The 17,023-nt window shown below is 45.7% G+C and overlaps 1 protein-coding gene across 1 annotated transcript in view; it reads right to left on the minus strand.

The window, feature by feature from the left end:
• LOC125308652 (neuronal tyrosine-phosphorylated phosphoinositide-3-kinase adapter 2-like) overlaps positions 1-14,522 on the minus strand; it is a 35,142-nt gene extending 20,620 nt beyond the window's left edge. Inside the window, exons 1-3 of the mRNA XM_048265215.1 lie at positions 13,360-14,522; positions 10,326-10,553; positions 2,914-3,182 (exon numbers count right to left, since the gene is read on the minus strand). Of these exons, the coding sequence (XP_048121172.1) occupies positions 2,914-3,182; positions 10,326-10,525 (469 nt within the window). The 5' untranslated portion in view covers positions 10,526-10,553; positions 13,360-14,522. The remainder of the gene's footprint in view (positions 1-2,913; positions 3,183-10,325; positions 10,554-13,359) is intronic.
• Between the last annotated feature and the right edge of the window lie 2,501 nt (positions 14,523-17,023).

The following is a 17,023-nucleotide window of genomic DNA, read 5'->3' on the forward strand; positions in this document are numbered from 1 at the left end:
TCAGGTCTCTGAAGAGTCAGAGAAGAATTGGCTATTTACTGAATAAATTCCTGACATTGGTCCAGAGGAGTAATCTACAGAGAGATAGAGAGGGGGGCCGAAAGAATGATGGAGAGATGAAGAGAAGAGCGAGGATGGATGGATAGATGGATGAAGATGGGCATAGAGACAGAGGAGATTACATCACTGTTTAGACAGAAACAGCTGAGACGAGCACAGTTTTTGCCAAACTGCTTTGAACTCACTCATGTGTATGAACACGTGTGTGTGTGTGTGTCATCTCGTTGACTTTGCCCTTGCAGCCCTTTATGTCTTATATGTGTCTGTTTGTGTATTTGTTTGTACTTCTGTATCTTTTTCAATGTGTGTGCCTGCTTGCGTGTGTACTTATTCATGACACATCATGTGGCTTTTGCCATCACGTCATTTCAGATGAGGCAGTCCAAGCTTTGAACGTTGCCCTCGGCAACCTCTGTCCCCATTCATAAGACCACAAGGGCAACCATGTGGCCTTAGCAGCCCTGTTGCATCCAGTTGCGTGCCAGCTCAAGCACGGGCCAGCCAATGGGGAGCGAGGAGAAGCAGCTGAAATGTGTTCCTGGAAAGATGGGCAAAGTAATCCATCTTTGCCAGTGTGATGAGGCTGTATTACTGAGTTATGTGACTATCTGTGTGTGTGTGGCTGTGTGTGTGTGTGTGTGTGTGTGTGTGTGTGCGTGTGTGTGTGTATGAAAGAGAGAGAGAGTGTTTGAAAGAGAGAGCGCAACAAAGCTTGAATGAAATAGAAAGAGGGAGAGAAAACATGTTTGTGTGCGGATAGGAGAAATATATGGGTCACATGTACAATCAATATATTTTCATCCTGTCTTGATATTTCTGAACGTGCTCTAATTTTCAGTTTTCCCACTGATAGAGCACATATTATATATCAATAACTTTCTCCATAGAGTGCATAGAGTGTGTGTGTGTGTGATCTGCTTCTGAGATCAGGCTACATTGTTGTGGTATGGCTAGTCTGTGTGTCATTTAATCTCTGTGTATCATCTGTCTGTGAATGTGAAATTCATAAATTTAAGTACACACACACACACACACACACACACACACACAAAAAAATGCAGACACACCTGCATGCATATACACAATGCCCAAGAAATTGTGTGTGAAGAGACTGAGGGCTCTATGCACAAGGACAGCGCAAATAGCGAGTTTTTCTGTCTACAGAAAGCGAAAGCTGTGCCTTGCCATATTGTGTGGAATTTAGTAAGCTTTCATTAGGGAAACAGCGCTCATCACCGCCCGTCAACGCAATCTGCGGTGCCCATACCTGAACAGTATAATTCAACCACATGCACTGCTGAATGGAGTCAACCGATGGCAACATTAAAAAGAATCAAATTATTATTATTATCATACATGATAATTATATGTCAACAAGCAGCGACACGATGCCGAGCAGTAATTCTACTCCACTTTTAAAAATACTCAAAGGGCAATTCCATGGAAAATTATGTTTTTTGTAACATCCATAACGCCAATAAAATGTGATGGTATGGTAAATGTGATGGTATGGTGAATGATTACATGACATTTGAGCATTTGCTATTTTTGGCTGAAGAATGTACATGAGAAAAAATGCACAAAAAATGAATGTTATCATCCACATCATAGAAATGCCAAGGCATTTCACTGACGTTATGGATGTGACAAAAAGTCAATTTTCCGTGGAATTGCCCCAAACTATTTGTGCACCTACACCGACTATGACAGATAATGCCCTAGTCTAGCAGACTGGGAAGTGAACGACATTAGAAAGGTAAACAAAAGTTAAGATTGAAACTAAGATATAAAACTGGTGCTCTGAATACTGATTCTGTTGTCTCTGAAAGTTTCTCTAATTGACGCATTTAACCGCAATTTGGATTACACCTGCTTTTGAAAGACGGATTTTTTTCACTGCAAAACAGACGTGCGCTGTTTTCATACATATGTTGTAATACATAATCAATCGCTATTAGCACTTCTCCTCCCATGTTTTTGGGCAATACTCCCACTTTCCCCTCGACCTTCCCATAAATGCATATGCATGAGTAAGAAAAAGACAATTTGCCATTCTGCACTCCAGTGCCAGGCAAAATACGCTTTCATCCATGTGCAGTCTCTTTTGTACATACTGTATAAGGTGCCATGTTTTAAGGTGCTCACAGCGCCAGAGACATGCGGTAATTTGGCAGTAATTCTTAGTATATCAGGCCCAGAGTCTCCTCATACTGATGAACTCAGACTACTGAAGAGTGGAGGAAATGTGTGTGTCTCCTCGTGTGGGTCTGTGGGTGGGTGGGTGGGTGTTTCTTTGTGTGTGTCTGGGTGGGTGTGTGTCTCTTTGTGTGGGTCTGTGTGTGGGTGTGTGGGTGTGCAGTGCACAGTGCACATACTGTGTGTGATTCATGTCTACTCTAAATAAGTGCCCTCAGCATGAAGACAGGAATATAAAATGAAATGGAGTGAGAGAGAGAATAGAAGGAATGAAAAAGCAGATTGGTGTAGATCAAAAAGGTATTTGATGAAGGGGAATGAAAGATAATATCTTTTGTGAGCGTTTGAGTGTGTGTGTTGCGTGACTAGCACCCATGTATAATTCACAGGGAGGCAAGAAGCAGAGAGAGAATCTGGCAGCTGTGTGAACACTTCTACACACACACACACACACACACAAAAAAGTTTATTCTCCTCAATTGAATGCCTTTTGTCCTACACCAATGTGCTTTCACACACGCACACAAACGCACACACCATTTCCTTTGTTCACAGAATTAGTTATGAGTTATGAGTTTGATCTCTCTCCCCTCCACACAAATATGCATGCACTCACACACAAAAATCACACACACACACACACACACACAAACTCACCGTCGCCCTTGTTGACAGTCTCAGATGAGGTGCTGAGCTTGGTGTTGGGGTCTCTCTTCGGTTTTGGGGGTGGCTGCTTCCTGGAGGTGGGGCTTCCCTCCTCCTCTGCCCCGCCCACCGAGTGCAGTGATTGGGAACGAACCGTGAAACCCGGCCCACAAGCAGGCGGGAGGCGGTCCTGAGGAGCTGGCATCGTCATGAAACCCATGCGGAAGTGTTTCCCTGGGTAGCCAACTCCATCTGTTGCCCGGGCAACATCTTCACCAATCCTGTGACAAGAACATTGATACAGGCAGACAGAAAGAGAGAGAGAGAGAGAGAGAGACAGAGACAAGGACAAAACAGATTTAGTGTCTTCTTACAGAAAATGCGACACTTGAGACCATTCCATGATGTAGTGTTTAGTACACAATTACCTTAAAAAGAATGTACACAGCATAATGTTATGGAGTAAGAAGACAGCATAGCATGCTGCGTGTGTATGAGAGAGTGCAGTACATGCATACTATCTGACCAAACATACATATTAATTTTTGTCGGTATGAATTGTATTCTACACATGAGTGTGAATGCTTGCATACTGTATGTTCAAGTGTGTGAGTTTGTGTGTAGATGTGCATAACTGAGGGTAAAGCGTTTAAGATGAGTGTGAATAACATTTGTTGTTGTGCATGTGTGTGTGAGTGTGTTTAGAGGTCAAGGCGTGTACATACACACACACACACGCTCCGTGCCCTGATGCCTTGACGTGAGTGGAGAGGGCCTGACACCTGTCAGTGTGAGTTAGGTCACATGGTGACCATAGATGGTGACACATGGCTGAGGGTTCATCCCCACAGCCAAGGAGAGAACTAACTACCAGCTTGATTTGTGCATGTTTGTGCAGTGTGTGTGTGTGTGTGTGTGTGTGTGTGTGTGTGTGTGTGTGAGAGAGAGAGAGTCTGAAAAAGAGTGCATTCTTAGATCATTCAGTTTAATAATATTAATTTAATTTAATATTAATATGCAGTATATCATATTATGTAGTATAGCCCCTCTCTCTCTCTTTCTCTCGCTCTCTCTCTCTCATGTGTTCAGAGGCATATCTACAAGATATACATTAGAAATGTGTTATATGTCACTTGTGACTGTAAGCCAGGCCTGTGGGAAATGAGTACATTATGTTTTGAGACCATCCATCCTATTTTAAGAAATGTATCTGTGTGTGTACACTCCTCAGCTCTCAAGAGTGTCTCTGTGTGTGTGTTCTCTCCTCAGCTCTTGAGAGTCTATCTGTGTGTGTGTTCTCTCCTCAGCTCTTGAGAGTCTATCTGTGTGTGTTTTCTTTTCTCAGCTCTTGCGGTTCTGATGCCAGTGAATTGCATTTCATTACTGTTGAAGCCGTCATGTTCCTTAAGACGATTTGTAAACAAAAACACTTGCACACATACACACATGCACAATATGCACACACGCACACACACACACACACACACACACACACAGGGAGTGGGAGAGAGTGTGTGTACGTGTTTGAGAAAGCTAATCATACTAAAGGATAAACAGGATTTACTCCCATTGACTTTCAACCAACCTCTTCTTCTCTCTCTCCTCTCTCTACCTCTGCTCTTTCATCATCCCCCTCTCTTCCTCTCCTCTACTCACTGTCCTTTATGTCTTGCGTTCCTCTCTGCACATATTGATGAGATCACACACACACACACACACACACACACAGTGATTTATGTACTGTCTGTGACTGTGTCATGTACTGTATGTGAAGATAGTGAGTATGTGTATGGTTGCATGGTTGCATTGTGTGTATATGTGGTTGTTTATGTTATATGCATATGTGTCTGCATCTATGTGTGTGTGTGTGTGTGTGTGTGTGTGTGTGTGTGTGTGTGTGTGTGTGTGTGTGTTAGGCCTCATAAAGGATGACTGAGAGGTGGTTCTGCCCTTTGCCCTACTGTCCCTCCTATCCATCATCCCTCCTTCTCCACTCCTCATCCACTCCTCCTTCTCTCTCTCTCTCTCCTCCCCCTCATCCCTCCATTCTCTCACAGCCCCTCCATCACTCCACCCCTCCTCTGACTCTAATGACAGACACTCCCTCCTCTCTACCCCTCCAATGCTTCCACCATTTATCCCCCTCTCCTCTCCTCTCCCTTCTCTCTTTCAGTCTGTCTCTCCATCTCTCTCCCCCTCATCCCTCTCTCTTCTGATCTGGCCCATAGGACTCCTTCCCCCATCACTTCTTCTCCTTCATTGTCATCTGTACATTAGTAATCTCACTCTTGACCCTGATTGCAGCTGTAAGGTAAAAACAAAACACCCAGAGTTTAATTCAAAAAAGAGAAAAAAACAATGTTTCCACCTTCTTCAGGCAAAAACATGTTTGCATCTTCCCCTATCTCCCTCTCTCTCCATCTCTCTCTGGCGGTTGGTATGATTAAATGATAATGATTGCCATAGGAAATCTAAGCCTTAGCCAGCCCTCTCTAAACACTAAATCACCAGCCACTGCAGCACTCTGATCTTTCTCTCTTTCATTCTCTCTCTGTGTTCTCTCTCTCTGTCTGTCTTCTCTCTCTTTCTCATTTATCTTCTCTCTCTCTCTCTCTCTCTCTCTCTCTTACTTACTTTTCTCTCTCCCTGTCTGCTTTCTCCTATTCATGTCGCTCTCAATCCAGAAGACTTTCTTCTCTTGCCATCCTTTCTTTTCCCTTTCTTTCATTTGTCCCCTTCATCACCCCATTCTTTCATTTGTCCCTTCATCACTCCATTCTTTCCAATCTCCCCATTTGAACTCCTTGTCGATAGTTCCATCTATTTTCTCTTATCTGTTTGCTCTTCTAAAAACAACTGAAAATACCCTGAGGCTAAGTGGGGGCAGGTTTTGTGCTTTGTGTGTGTGTGTGTGTGTGTGTGTGTGTGTGTGTGTGTGTGTGTGTGTGTGTATGTGTATGTGTATGTGTATGTGTGTGTGTGTGTTCAGATTAAAACACTGTACAATCCAGATGAATTAATACCAGTCACACATATTGGCCAAAACTGTCTGAAGCTATTGACACAGCGAGACTGAGGGATTTGTATCGATTGTACACATAACGTACACACACACACACACACACACACACACACACACACACACACACACATATAATTAGGATTATATTTAGCTGTATCGGGTTCTTCTCCTCTTCCTGTTGGACAAAATTAGATGCAGTCATCACGGCCAGAAAAAAAACAAGCCAACTTCTCACACACACACACACACACATCAGAGCCAAAGAAAACACGATCCAACCCCATCCCTCTCCCTCTGTAGCTCTCGCACGCACGCACGCACGCACACAGCACACACAGAAAAAATCCAAACCAGACTCCCCTCTTTTTGTATCATCTCTTCCTCTCCATTTCTCTGTCCATCCATCCTCTCCTCCCTTCCCACTGCCCTTCCCTCCCCCTGTTCCTCCACTTTAAGCCCTCAGCAGTGAGGCTACATCACCTGAGAGACTGGATAAAGAGATACCACCCCCCCGCCCCCCCCCGCCTCCATTCTCTCTCATCCTGTTCGTGGCTCTATGTTCCTCATTGTTCCTGTGGTTTTGTTTTTATGTCTATGTTATTTGATGAACATCTTTTCTCTTCACAGCTAACGCACACGGTCGTCTATGGAAATAATGCTGTCGATGATCCAGTGATAAATCCTCTTTAGCTGTCTGTTCTACCAGTAAAGACAATCACCCCTGAGTGAGTCCAGACTAATCTAAAGATGACCTCCTGACCTTTAATCGGAAGGTGACCCTCTGACCTTTACCCAAGAGTGGGCATCATCTGGCAGGGTGTGAGACGTGTTAATGTACATAATTATGCTTGCATTCTGCCTTCTCTCTCAACACAACTTTTTGTTCACAGACACGCACACCTTCCTACAAATACACACCATCTCTTTTTTTCAATTTATACACACACACGGCAGGACTTAGCTCTCACACCCGTGAGATCAGAGGGCTCCGCCCCCTGTGGATTGCTTCTGCAGCCAGTCAGAGTGCATGCTGGGAGTTATTACTCCAGCAAAGCGGGAGCCTTCAACTGGCCCTGGGCTGCGTGCGTGTGTGTGTGTGTATGTATGTGTGTGTGTGTGTGTGTGTGTGTGTGGGAGTGGGAGAGTGAGACAGAGAAAATGGGTCTGTGGAAAACGTCCAAAAGCAGGCATGTGTGTGTGTGTGTGAGCATGTGTATGTGTGTGTGTGTGAATAGATATAATATGTATCTTCTATTTTTTTTTAATCCCATCAGCCGTACATGTTTTACTCTCTCTATTATTCTCTCTTTCACTCTCCCTCTCTTTGCCTGTTTCTCTCCCTCCCTCTCTCTCTCCATCTATCCTTCTATGCTCTCATGTCCCTCACTATCTCTCGCATTTATGGTGAGGCTGAAAAGGTGGTATGTGTACCTGTACCTGTTGTGTGTGTGTGTGTGTGTGTCTGTGTGTTTGTGTGTGTGTCTATATGTGTGTGCCTGGGGGGAACGGTCTAAATTTAGAGAGGAGTGGGAGATTGAGACCAAACCTTCTGTTGCTATAGAAACCCACCCCTTTGTCACCATAGAAACCTACCCCTCAGGCCAAGGAGGTTTGTTTTGAGGCAGCAATGCTAAGCTCCGCCCATTGGGGAGGGTCTGTTTGGGTGTTTGGAGGGCATTTGTGTGTGCATGTGTGTGTGGGCGTTAGTGTGTTTATGAGTTTGTACCTGTGTAAGGGTGAATGTGAACATAAATGTGTGTGTATTTGCTCCAGTATATGAGTGTGTGAGCATGTGGCAATAAAATAAAATGTCCAGCTCAGATCAACACAAACAATAACCTGTGCATCATTTGTGTGTGTGTGTGTGTGTGTGTGTGTGTGTGTGTGTGTGTGTGTGTGTGTGTGTGTGTGTGTGTGTGTGTGTGTGTCAGGGTGCTTCAGCCATCTTATCCATCATTACCATCATGTCAAACAATTCTAGGGGTAAAAGTGAGGGGAAGAGCGAAAAAGAAGAGGGGATAAGTGGAGAGGAAGAGAGGACAAGAGAGGAGTCAGGGGAAGAGAGAAAAAAGAGGAGAGGGGAGGGGAGGAGAGGGCTTAATGTTCCAGGATGATGTTCCAGGGATGTCAAATATGGAGAAGGGTTGAGAGGAGAGAGAAAGAGATGGAGAGAGATAGAGAGGAGAAAGTGGGTGTCAAGTGGGAAGAATGACAAGAGAGAGTGGAGAGAAAGATAAAGGCTAGAGAGAGAGAGAGAGAGAGAGAGAGAGAGAGAGAGAGAGAGGTGGTATTGGTGATGAGGTAAGGAGGAAGAGTGTGGATGGAAGGGGAGGGGAAGAGGAAGATATGTACACAGATTTATTCACACACACACACAGAAACACACACACAAACAGACACACATGCACACACATGTTCAAATACTCTCTCACACACACACACACACACACACACCACATACAAACAATGACAGAGAAAATCAATTCATTATCAGACCCAGATGGTTACAGTAGCCATGCGTACAGAAAACTCCACGCTCACCACTCACCACCTTATCGACCACAGAAGAGAAGGGCTGAGGGGGGGGAGATGGAGAGAGAAATGGAGAAGGAGAGATGGAGAAAGAGGCGACACCAAGATTGGAGAGAGATTCACTTCATGACGCATGGTGAGAATTGTACAATATAGTAAGTTCAGACTCATACACAAATGTTCATATGCACGTTTGTATTCAAACAGTATAGTATATATATATGCACGCAGTCAACCCTCTGCATCTGTCATGAGAACCTTAACCCTGGGTCAAGGTTATCTGAACCAAATATACATAAGATGCAGATATATGGAAATATTGTCCACTTATTCAAATGTTTCAGCCTTATATGAACTCTGTATCACACACACACACACACACACACACACATGCACGCACGCACAGACACCCCAGCAACTGACGCTTGCTTTAAAAGATGCTTCCAAGAATTTTCTTTTTTCTTTTGTTATTTTGAATGAAAGCAATGAGCCCGTATATGTACTGTATGTCTGCATGTGTTTGGAGTGTGTGTGTGTGTGTGTGTGTGTGTGTGTGTGTGTGTGTGTGTGTGTGTGTGTGAGTGTGTGTGTGAGAAAGAGTCAATAATTTAGACATGCATTGTGTTTGTGTTGTGCAGGAGCACAGTGCTCGTGTGTTTCTGTGTGTCCAGGCTGTCATGGCAAGTCCGAGCAGTCCAGCTGTCACATTTTGCACACCTCAGCACAGCCAATCACAGTACAGAAATCAATAAGACCCACCTTATTTTAGCTATTTGCCACAGTGTGATTGGCTGACTCAGGTTGCAGCCATCACTAGGCAGACTGGTAGACAGTCTCTCTTATTCTCTCGTTCTCGTCCCCCCTCCCTCTCTCCCTCGCTCTCTCTATCTATCTACCCCTCTCACATTTCATTTCATTTTTCCTATCTTTGAAAATCATCATATTACAAACACTTATGACTATGACATAAGGTTAAAACCTATAATCTCCTTCCGATGTGTTCTCTCCATTCTCTTCCTCTCTCTCATTTTATCTTTGTTCCTTTTTCTTTTACTCCTCTCCCTCTTTCATTTACACTCTCTCATTCCCTCCCTCGTCTCCCGTCTCCAGTCTCATTCAGACTGATGGCTGGTTAGCAGCCCATCTGTAAAGAGATCTGTCCACTCTGCTGCCATTCCCCTATTAACCGGCCACTGATGTGGGATCAGGTTTCCCGCTAACCCAATCCCGCCGGGCTGAGAGCCGGCTGACCTCAGGCCTGTCCTGAACGCACTCCTGCTGGGCTGTTCGTCTGGGATGGGGAGGCCTCGGAAGGGAGAAAGTGTGAGAGCGGCTCTCTAATCAAGACGAATGCTGTGCAGAGATGCCGTCAGATCTGACTGCTCACACTCCAAAATGGCCATGATCGGGTAACAACAGAAAAAGAATCAGCGTGTTAGGGGATGATGAGTGTGTGTGTGTGTGTGTGTGTGTGTGTGTGTGTGTGTGCGTGTGTGTCTGCACATGCATGAGAATATTTGTATGTTTGTAACTGTGAGTGTGTGTGTGTGTGTGTGTGTGTGTGTGTGTGTATGTGTATGTGTGTGTATGTGTGTGTGAGAGAGAGAGAGAGAGAGAGAGAGAGAGAGAGAGAGAGAGAGAGAGAGAGAGAGAGAGAGAGGGGGACAGGGAGAGGGTGAGTGAGGTGTGAGCATGTGTTGGATGATGTGTGTGTGTGTGTGTGTGAGAATGGTGTGTGTGTGTGTGTATGTGTGTGAGAGAGAGAGAGAGGGACAGGGAGAGGGTGAGTGAGGTGTGAGCATGTGTTGGATGATGTGTGTGTGTGTGTATGTGTGAGAATGGTGTGTGTGTGTGTGTGTGTTGGTCATACCTCTTGATAGCCTCCTCCTGGCGCCTCTTCTTTTCGTGCTTCTCCTGCAGGTAGGTGAGGTGTGTGTGTGAGCGTACGCGGTCACTCTCGCGGGCGATGTCGGCGGCGTTCTGCAGGACCAGGCCGTGGTAGGACTTCATCCCGCTGTCTTCCACGTACTGCAGGAAGCGAACTGTCCGCTCCTCTTCAGGAGGATCCATATCAACACACACACACGCAGGCACACACCTGAGGAAGAGGGTGGAGTGTGTCAAAACATGATTTAGAAAACTCATTCATGCATTTATCTCCAGCAGGGTTGATTACTGCAATGGGCTTTTTACAGGCCTTCCTAAAAAGACTATCAAACAACTTCAGGTGATACAAAATGCAGCAGCGATGGGTTCTCACAAAAACGTAAAGAACAGACCACATCACTCCATGCACTCCTTGCAGTCCCTGCAATGGCTTCCAGTAAGTCACATAATTGACTTTAAAGCACTACTGCTTGTTTATAATTCAGTAAATGTAGCAGGACCTAAATACCTATCAGACATGCTTCAGCAGTGCACACCTTCTCGACCTCTCAGGTCTCAGGAGAAAAACCTGTTAGTAAAACCTGCTGTTAGAATTAAACACGGTGAAGCAACTTTTAGCTGCTATGCGGTTCAGCTCTGGAACCAACTTTCGGAAGACATCAAAAAGGCCCCAACTTGTGCGTTTTATGTTTTTTTTTTTATGATTTATGATCTTTACCTTTTAAATTATTTGTTGACTATTGCCCTTCTATGCTTTTATTTGCTATTACTGTTTGCTTTCGTTTATGTAAAGCACATTGAATGACCTCTGTGTATGAAATGTGCTGTATAAATTAACTTGACTTGAGAAGAGATGTGGAGAGAGGTTAACACAAACACACACTCTCATATATGCATATATATACACACACGAATACTCAAATACACACACACACACCCATACGTGCGCACACACACACCTACCTGAGAAGAGGCGGTGAAAGATTCTTGCAAATACTCTCAAAAACACATACACACAATCTCTCTCACTCACAGACACACACACACACACACAAATTCAAATGGCCCGATGTTGATTAAAACTGGGTCACAACCAATCCCTTGTATTTAGCATGACAATGCTGGCAGTTATGATTTGAATCCATCTGAACTGATTTTGCATAGATGTTTGTGTTCATCTGTGTGTGTGTGTGTGTGTGTGTGTGTGTGTGTGTGTGTGTGTGAGTATTTGTGTGTGTGAGTGAGAGAGAGAGTGTGTGAGAGAGAGAGAGAGCAAGCGAGCTTAGAGGAATAGACAGGAAACATGGCCATCTTTTTGAACCCAGTCCCTGCTGTGTGTGTGTGTGTGTGTGTGTGTGTGTGTGTGTGTGTGTGTGTGTGTGTGTGTGTGTGTGTGTGTGTGTGTGTGTGTGTGTGTGTGTGTGTGTGAGAGAGATGATGATTTAGGCAGGTTCCATTCATCCTATTATCCACACTGGGAAGCATGGCAAGTTCTGATTGTTCCTATCTAGCTCACACTCACTGTAACTGTTGCATCATGCCAGAGATATTTTCATCAGGGAGTTCTCTCTCTCTCTCTTCCTCTTTCGCGTTGTGTCTTCCTCTCCTCTCTCCTTTATCTCGACCTCTTTCCACTCTCTATCTCTATCCCTCTCTCTATATCTCCGTCTCCCTCTATCCCTCCCCTGTCCCTCTTCTCCTCCATCTCTCTGTCAGTTTTTCCTCTCAGTAGCCTGCTCACCTCCATGCCCTTCTCCCCTCCCATCATGAGGGTCTGCCACTTTGAGTTTGCCTGTCCCCTCACACACACACACACACACACACACACACAGACACACAGACACACACACCCTGCGGTGCTCCACACACTTTCCCCAGCAGTACTCATGATACCTCAGTGGTACCCTGAGTCAGGCTGACGCCACACTCACACACTCGCCTCACACACCTGACACACCTGGGACGTTGGTACCCTTCTGAGGACTTGTGAATGAGAGCACTACATGACACATACAGGGCAATTGAGAACAGCAGCACCTTTTTGTGTGTGTGTGTGTGTGTGTGTGTGTGTGTGTGTGTGTGTGTGTGTGTGTGTGTGTGTGTGTGTGTGCGTGACAGGTGGATAAAGACAGTGTGTCTTTGCATGTGTTTTTCCTGTTCTTATTTCTTCTCTCTCCCTTCATTCAAATGTTCCCTCGCTTTTCTATACCTTCAGTGCACTCTCTACTTTTTTTCTCTTTTAATCCTTACCAACCACCCCCTCCCTCTCTCTCTCTCTGTCTCTCTCTCTATTCCACAGCTGCACTCTAAAAATGGATGGTAAGGAAAGTGGCAGTGTCGTTTCTAGGCAACAGCATCTGGTGAACCAGGATGACATAATGCAGGAAGTGGGGGATCCTAATTCACCGTGTATGTGTGTGTGTGTGTGTGTGTGTGTGTGTGTGTGTGTGTGTGTGTGTGTGTGTGTGTGTATGTGTATATGTGTGTATGTGTGTGTCTTGAGGAACCATTCGGTCCACCTGAATCATGCATGCTTCTATGAGCCTTTTAGTCCATGTTACATCTAACATGGAAGAGGATGAGACTCTATACTTCTATATCCCCCCTCCCACACACACATACAAACACTCACATACATTTACATACACATAAACACACACACAAATGGACAAGGAAATGGGTCAATGAAATGCATCATAAACCAGCACAGAACCAGGTCAGCGAGAATAGAGCTCCCACAGCTCACACACATACACACACACACACACACAAGCACAAACAAACACACAAACACACACACACACACACAGAAGCATGCATACACACATAGAATTACATTCAGGTTCCAATTGTTCCCTATTTAAAACATGTGACAGTTTTAAATAAATAACAATTACATTTCTTCAGTTAACGCCCAATAATGTAATTAAGGTTACATTCAGGTTAATAAGGATAACACACACACACACACATACCAGCTCACACTGAAATGCATACACTCACACACACACACTCACCTGTGTTCCACTTGTCTCCGGTTCTCCCCACGTTCCGGTCGTGGGTTCTGCAGGGGTGAGGCCCTGGCCGGTAATCCCTGTCTTTTTCAATCCCTTTTTTAACAAAAACAAAATGATACACCTCTCAGTGCTGAGTCTGCGTCTCACACTCCGTGGCTTGAGGGCTCACACACTCCGCACACACACTCGCGCAGTCACAGCCGTTTGCTCGCGGGGAGGTTGCCTGGCGTCGTGTCTCCGCCGACGCGGGGGTGAGGAAGAGGACGGGCACGAGACGAGGGAGGAAGAGTCCCATCTTCAGCCTGCCGCCACCTCCGCCACCTCCAGCCTCCACCTCCAGGAGAGACCGGTGTCCGGCCCACTCTACCCCAGCGACGGGCACTCGGGGATGGGCTGTGGCAGCAGAGACTCCCCCTCTCCACCTTTCTCTCTGCTCTGTGGAGGAATGATGCTCTCTCCCCCCCTCGCGCTCTCACACACACACTCTCTCTGAACGCTGCTGCAGCTACTGCCTCATCAGCTCATCACACACACACACATGTTCAGCGTGCATGCGCGTGCGTGTGTGTGTGTCAGCGTGTGTGTGTGTTTCAGGAGGAGAATTAAAGGCAAAGCTGTGGGGAGTCTTCCCTCACTGGTTCAGGCATACGTCAGCATTGTGATCCAGCTTTCTCTCGCTACTGCTGCTGCTGCTGTGCACGCACACACACACACACACACACACACACACAAGCTGGCTCACCCACACATCCACACACGTCACACACACACACACACACACACGCAGCGGCCGGCTCAAGCGTCACTAACAGAAGGCAGTGAGCTGCAGGGACTCTGGCTGCCGCATCCCTCTCTCTCTCCCCCTCTTTCTTTTTCTCCGTCTCTCTCTCCCTCTCTCTCAGCATCCGTCTCACTCTCCTCCTCCGTTCCTCTCCTTATTCCTCCTTCTCCTCGTCTCTCTTTCTTTCTCTCCTTGTGGGTAGAAGATGCTTATCCAGTCTTCAGTAGATCAGCAAACAAAAAAGGCTCTTTACCTTCTTCTCTCTGCCATAACCATTCCTCCTCTTCTCTCCACACACATCCTCTTTTGCACTCTCTCTCTCTCTCTCTCTTTCTCTCTCTCTCGCTACTGGCATCTCCCTCTACTCCCTATCTTGCTCTCACACATTCTGCCTCTTCCCTCCCCCTTCTCTCTATCTCTCACTCTGTCACTCTGATCCTCCCTCCCTCTCTCTCTCTCTCTCTCTCTCTCTCTCTATAAACCTAGCACCATGGACAGTTCTGAATGACTGAGAGGGAACAGAACAAGTGTATGTGTGTGTGTGTGTGTGTGTGTGTGTGTGTGTGTTTGTGAAACACACACAGAGAGGACGATAGTCTCCCAAGGGTGTGACCTCATTACATAGTGCCCCTTCACCACGGAAACCTCTGTTTACCACGGTAACCATTCCCTCAACAGTTCCATTACCCCTCCGTGTTTTCAACAGGCAGCAAAAAAATGTGTGTGTGTGTGTGTGTGTGTGTGTGTGTATGTCTCTTCTCATGCTCTACTGTCCTACTCTTAAATCACACTCTCACACACTTATTCTCACAACCTTTGGTCACACATTTGTACAGGCTCTAAATGCCCGGCTTCTATTCTCTCTCCCTCTTGTGTGTGTGTGTGTGTGTGTGTGTGTGTGTGTGTGTGTGTGTGTGAGAGAGAAAGAAACATAGATATATGTGGGTGTTTTGTGTAGGTGTTTATGTGAGTGAGAGCGAGAGTGAGGTGAGTGAGGAGGAGTGTTTGTGTTTGTGTGTGTGTGTGTGTGTGTGTGTTGTGCACATGTCTGTCTAAGGCTTTACACCCATCAGTCACCCCCTCCCACTCACCCGACCAATGACATCACCCTCTTTCCCCTAAACTCTACAGTATGAACCCTAATAGACACCAGGCTTTACAGACACACACACACACACACACACACACACACACACACACACACACAAACATCATTCATGTGTGTGTTCCAACTTAGCATGCAAACTTATACATCCACATCAAATGATCCCAGCACCCCCTACCTCCCGCCCCCAACACACACACACAAATATTACTACTATTGTTTGTCTTGGAACACACAGCACACCTGCATCCCAACTCTCACAAGATCACATGTGTGTGTGTGTGCGTGTGCGTGTATGTGTCTGTTGCATTGAGTGATTTCTGATTATGGGGACTATGTGCATGAATGTATGTTTGCAATCTGTGCAGTGTGTCATCTGTTTGAAGCTGGATTTGAAGCTCATGGGCAGGAGTCAGGTGCACACGCTAATAAGAGGCTGAAAGCCTTGGCTGTTGGCTTCATCACTGGTCTAGTCTGGCTGATTCATGACAGGTTAACACCACACAGCTCTCTGACTGGGCTGTGGTATATTTAGTGTACCTATAATGAACTGGGTGAATCGTATATAGGATCTCATACATATGTGTCTAATCATGTGCATGGAAGAGTGTGTGTGTGTGTGTGTGCGTGAAAGAGTGAGTGAGAAAGAGAGAGAAAGAGAGAGAGAGGGAGGGAGGGAGGGAGGTAGAGAGAGAGAGAGAAGAGAGAGAAAGAGTCTAATGGTTGTGACTGAAGAAGGAATGTGGCAGGACAGATTTGGCCGTCTCCACAACAACCAGGACACAAGACATTCGGTTCATCACTGTTTCTCTCTCCTAGGTTAATACACACACACACACACATACACACACAAATATATGCTCACACCTAAACATACAGAGAGAGAGAGAGAGAGAGAGAGAGAGAGAGGTGAGTGAGAGAGAGAGAGAGAGGTGAGTAAGAGAGAGAGAGAGAGGAAAGAGGATCTTGGAGACATGCTGCTCTTTCCTGTCGTCCTAATTCATCTCTGTTAGTCTCCTTTCACACCATCCCACTCCATTTCTCCTCTCATCCTTCCCACTCATCTCTTGCTCTCCTCCCACTCTGCCCATGGGCGTCCTGTCTGTGTGTGTGTGTGTGTGTGTGTGTGTGTGTGTGTGTGTGTGTGTGAGAGAGAGAGAGAGAGAGAGACCCAGAGAGAAAGATAGCGTCATGATCATACCATGCGTGCCACGCCCCCAAAACCATACCCACCCACATGCACACGGCATGTGTATGAGCACACATGACACCCTCCAGATGTAGTAATGTATGGCACATCTCTATAGAATGGTGACCTCATTTGTGTTCCATTTTCATTTCACTGTTATATACACACACACACACACACACACACACACACACACACTAATTGGGGCCTAATTGGGGCAAGCTGATTAGATACAGCAGCTTTGCCTTGTAAACTTGATGCCCCAAACGCTTGCATTTCAGCTTACATTCTCACACCCCGCTAAAGTGTGGCTGCATTTATGGGAAGTGCTGCAAGTAAGAGAAAGGGATAGAGAGAGAGAGAGCAGAGAGGAATAGAGAGAGAGAGAACAGAGAGGAATAGAAAGAGAGGGGATAGAGAGAGAGAAGAGAAAAAGAGAGAGATTTCTTTTTACTCCTGTTTGTGTGTTCTTTTTCATCTCATCCATTGTTAGCAGATTTGCCGCTACATTCCAATCAATGACCCAGTTTCTTTCAGAAGCTAACCATACGATAGATAGGGGATTTGTTGTACTGGGGTGGACTGATGT

The sequence above is a fragment of the Alosa alosa genome, chromosome 15 (assembly GCF_017589495.1).
Source record: "Alosa alosa isolate M-15738 ecotype Scorff River chromosome 15, AALO_Geno_1.1, whole genome shotgun sequence".
NCBI lineage: Eukaryota > Metazoa > Chordata > Actinopteri > Clupeiformes > Clupeidae > Alosa > Alosa alosa.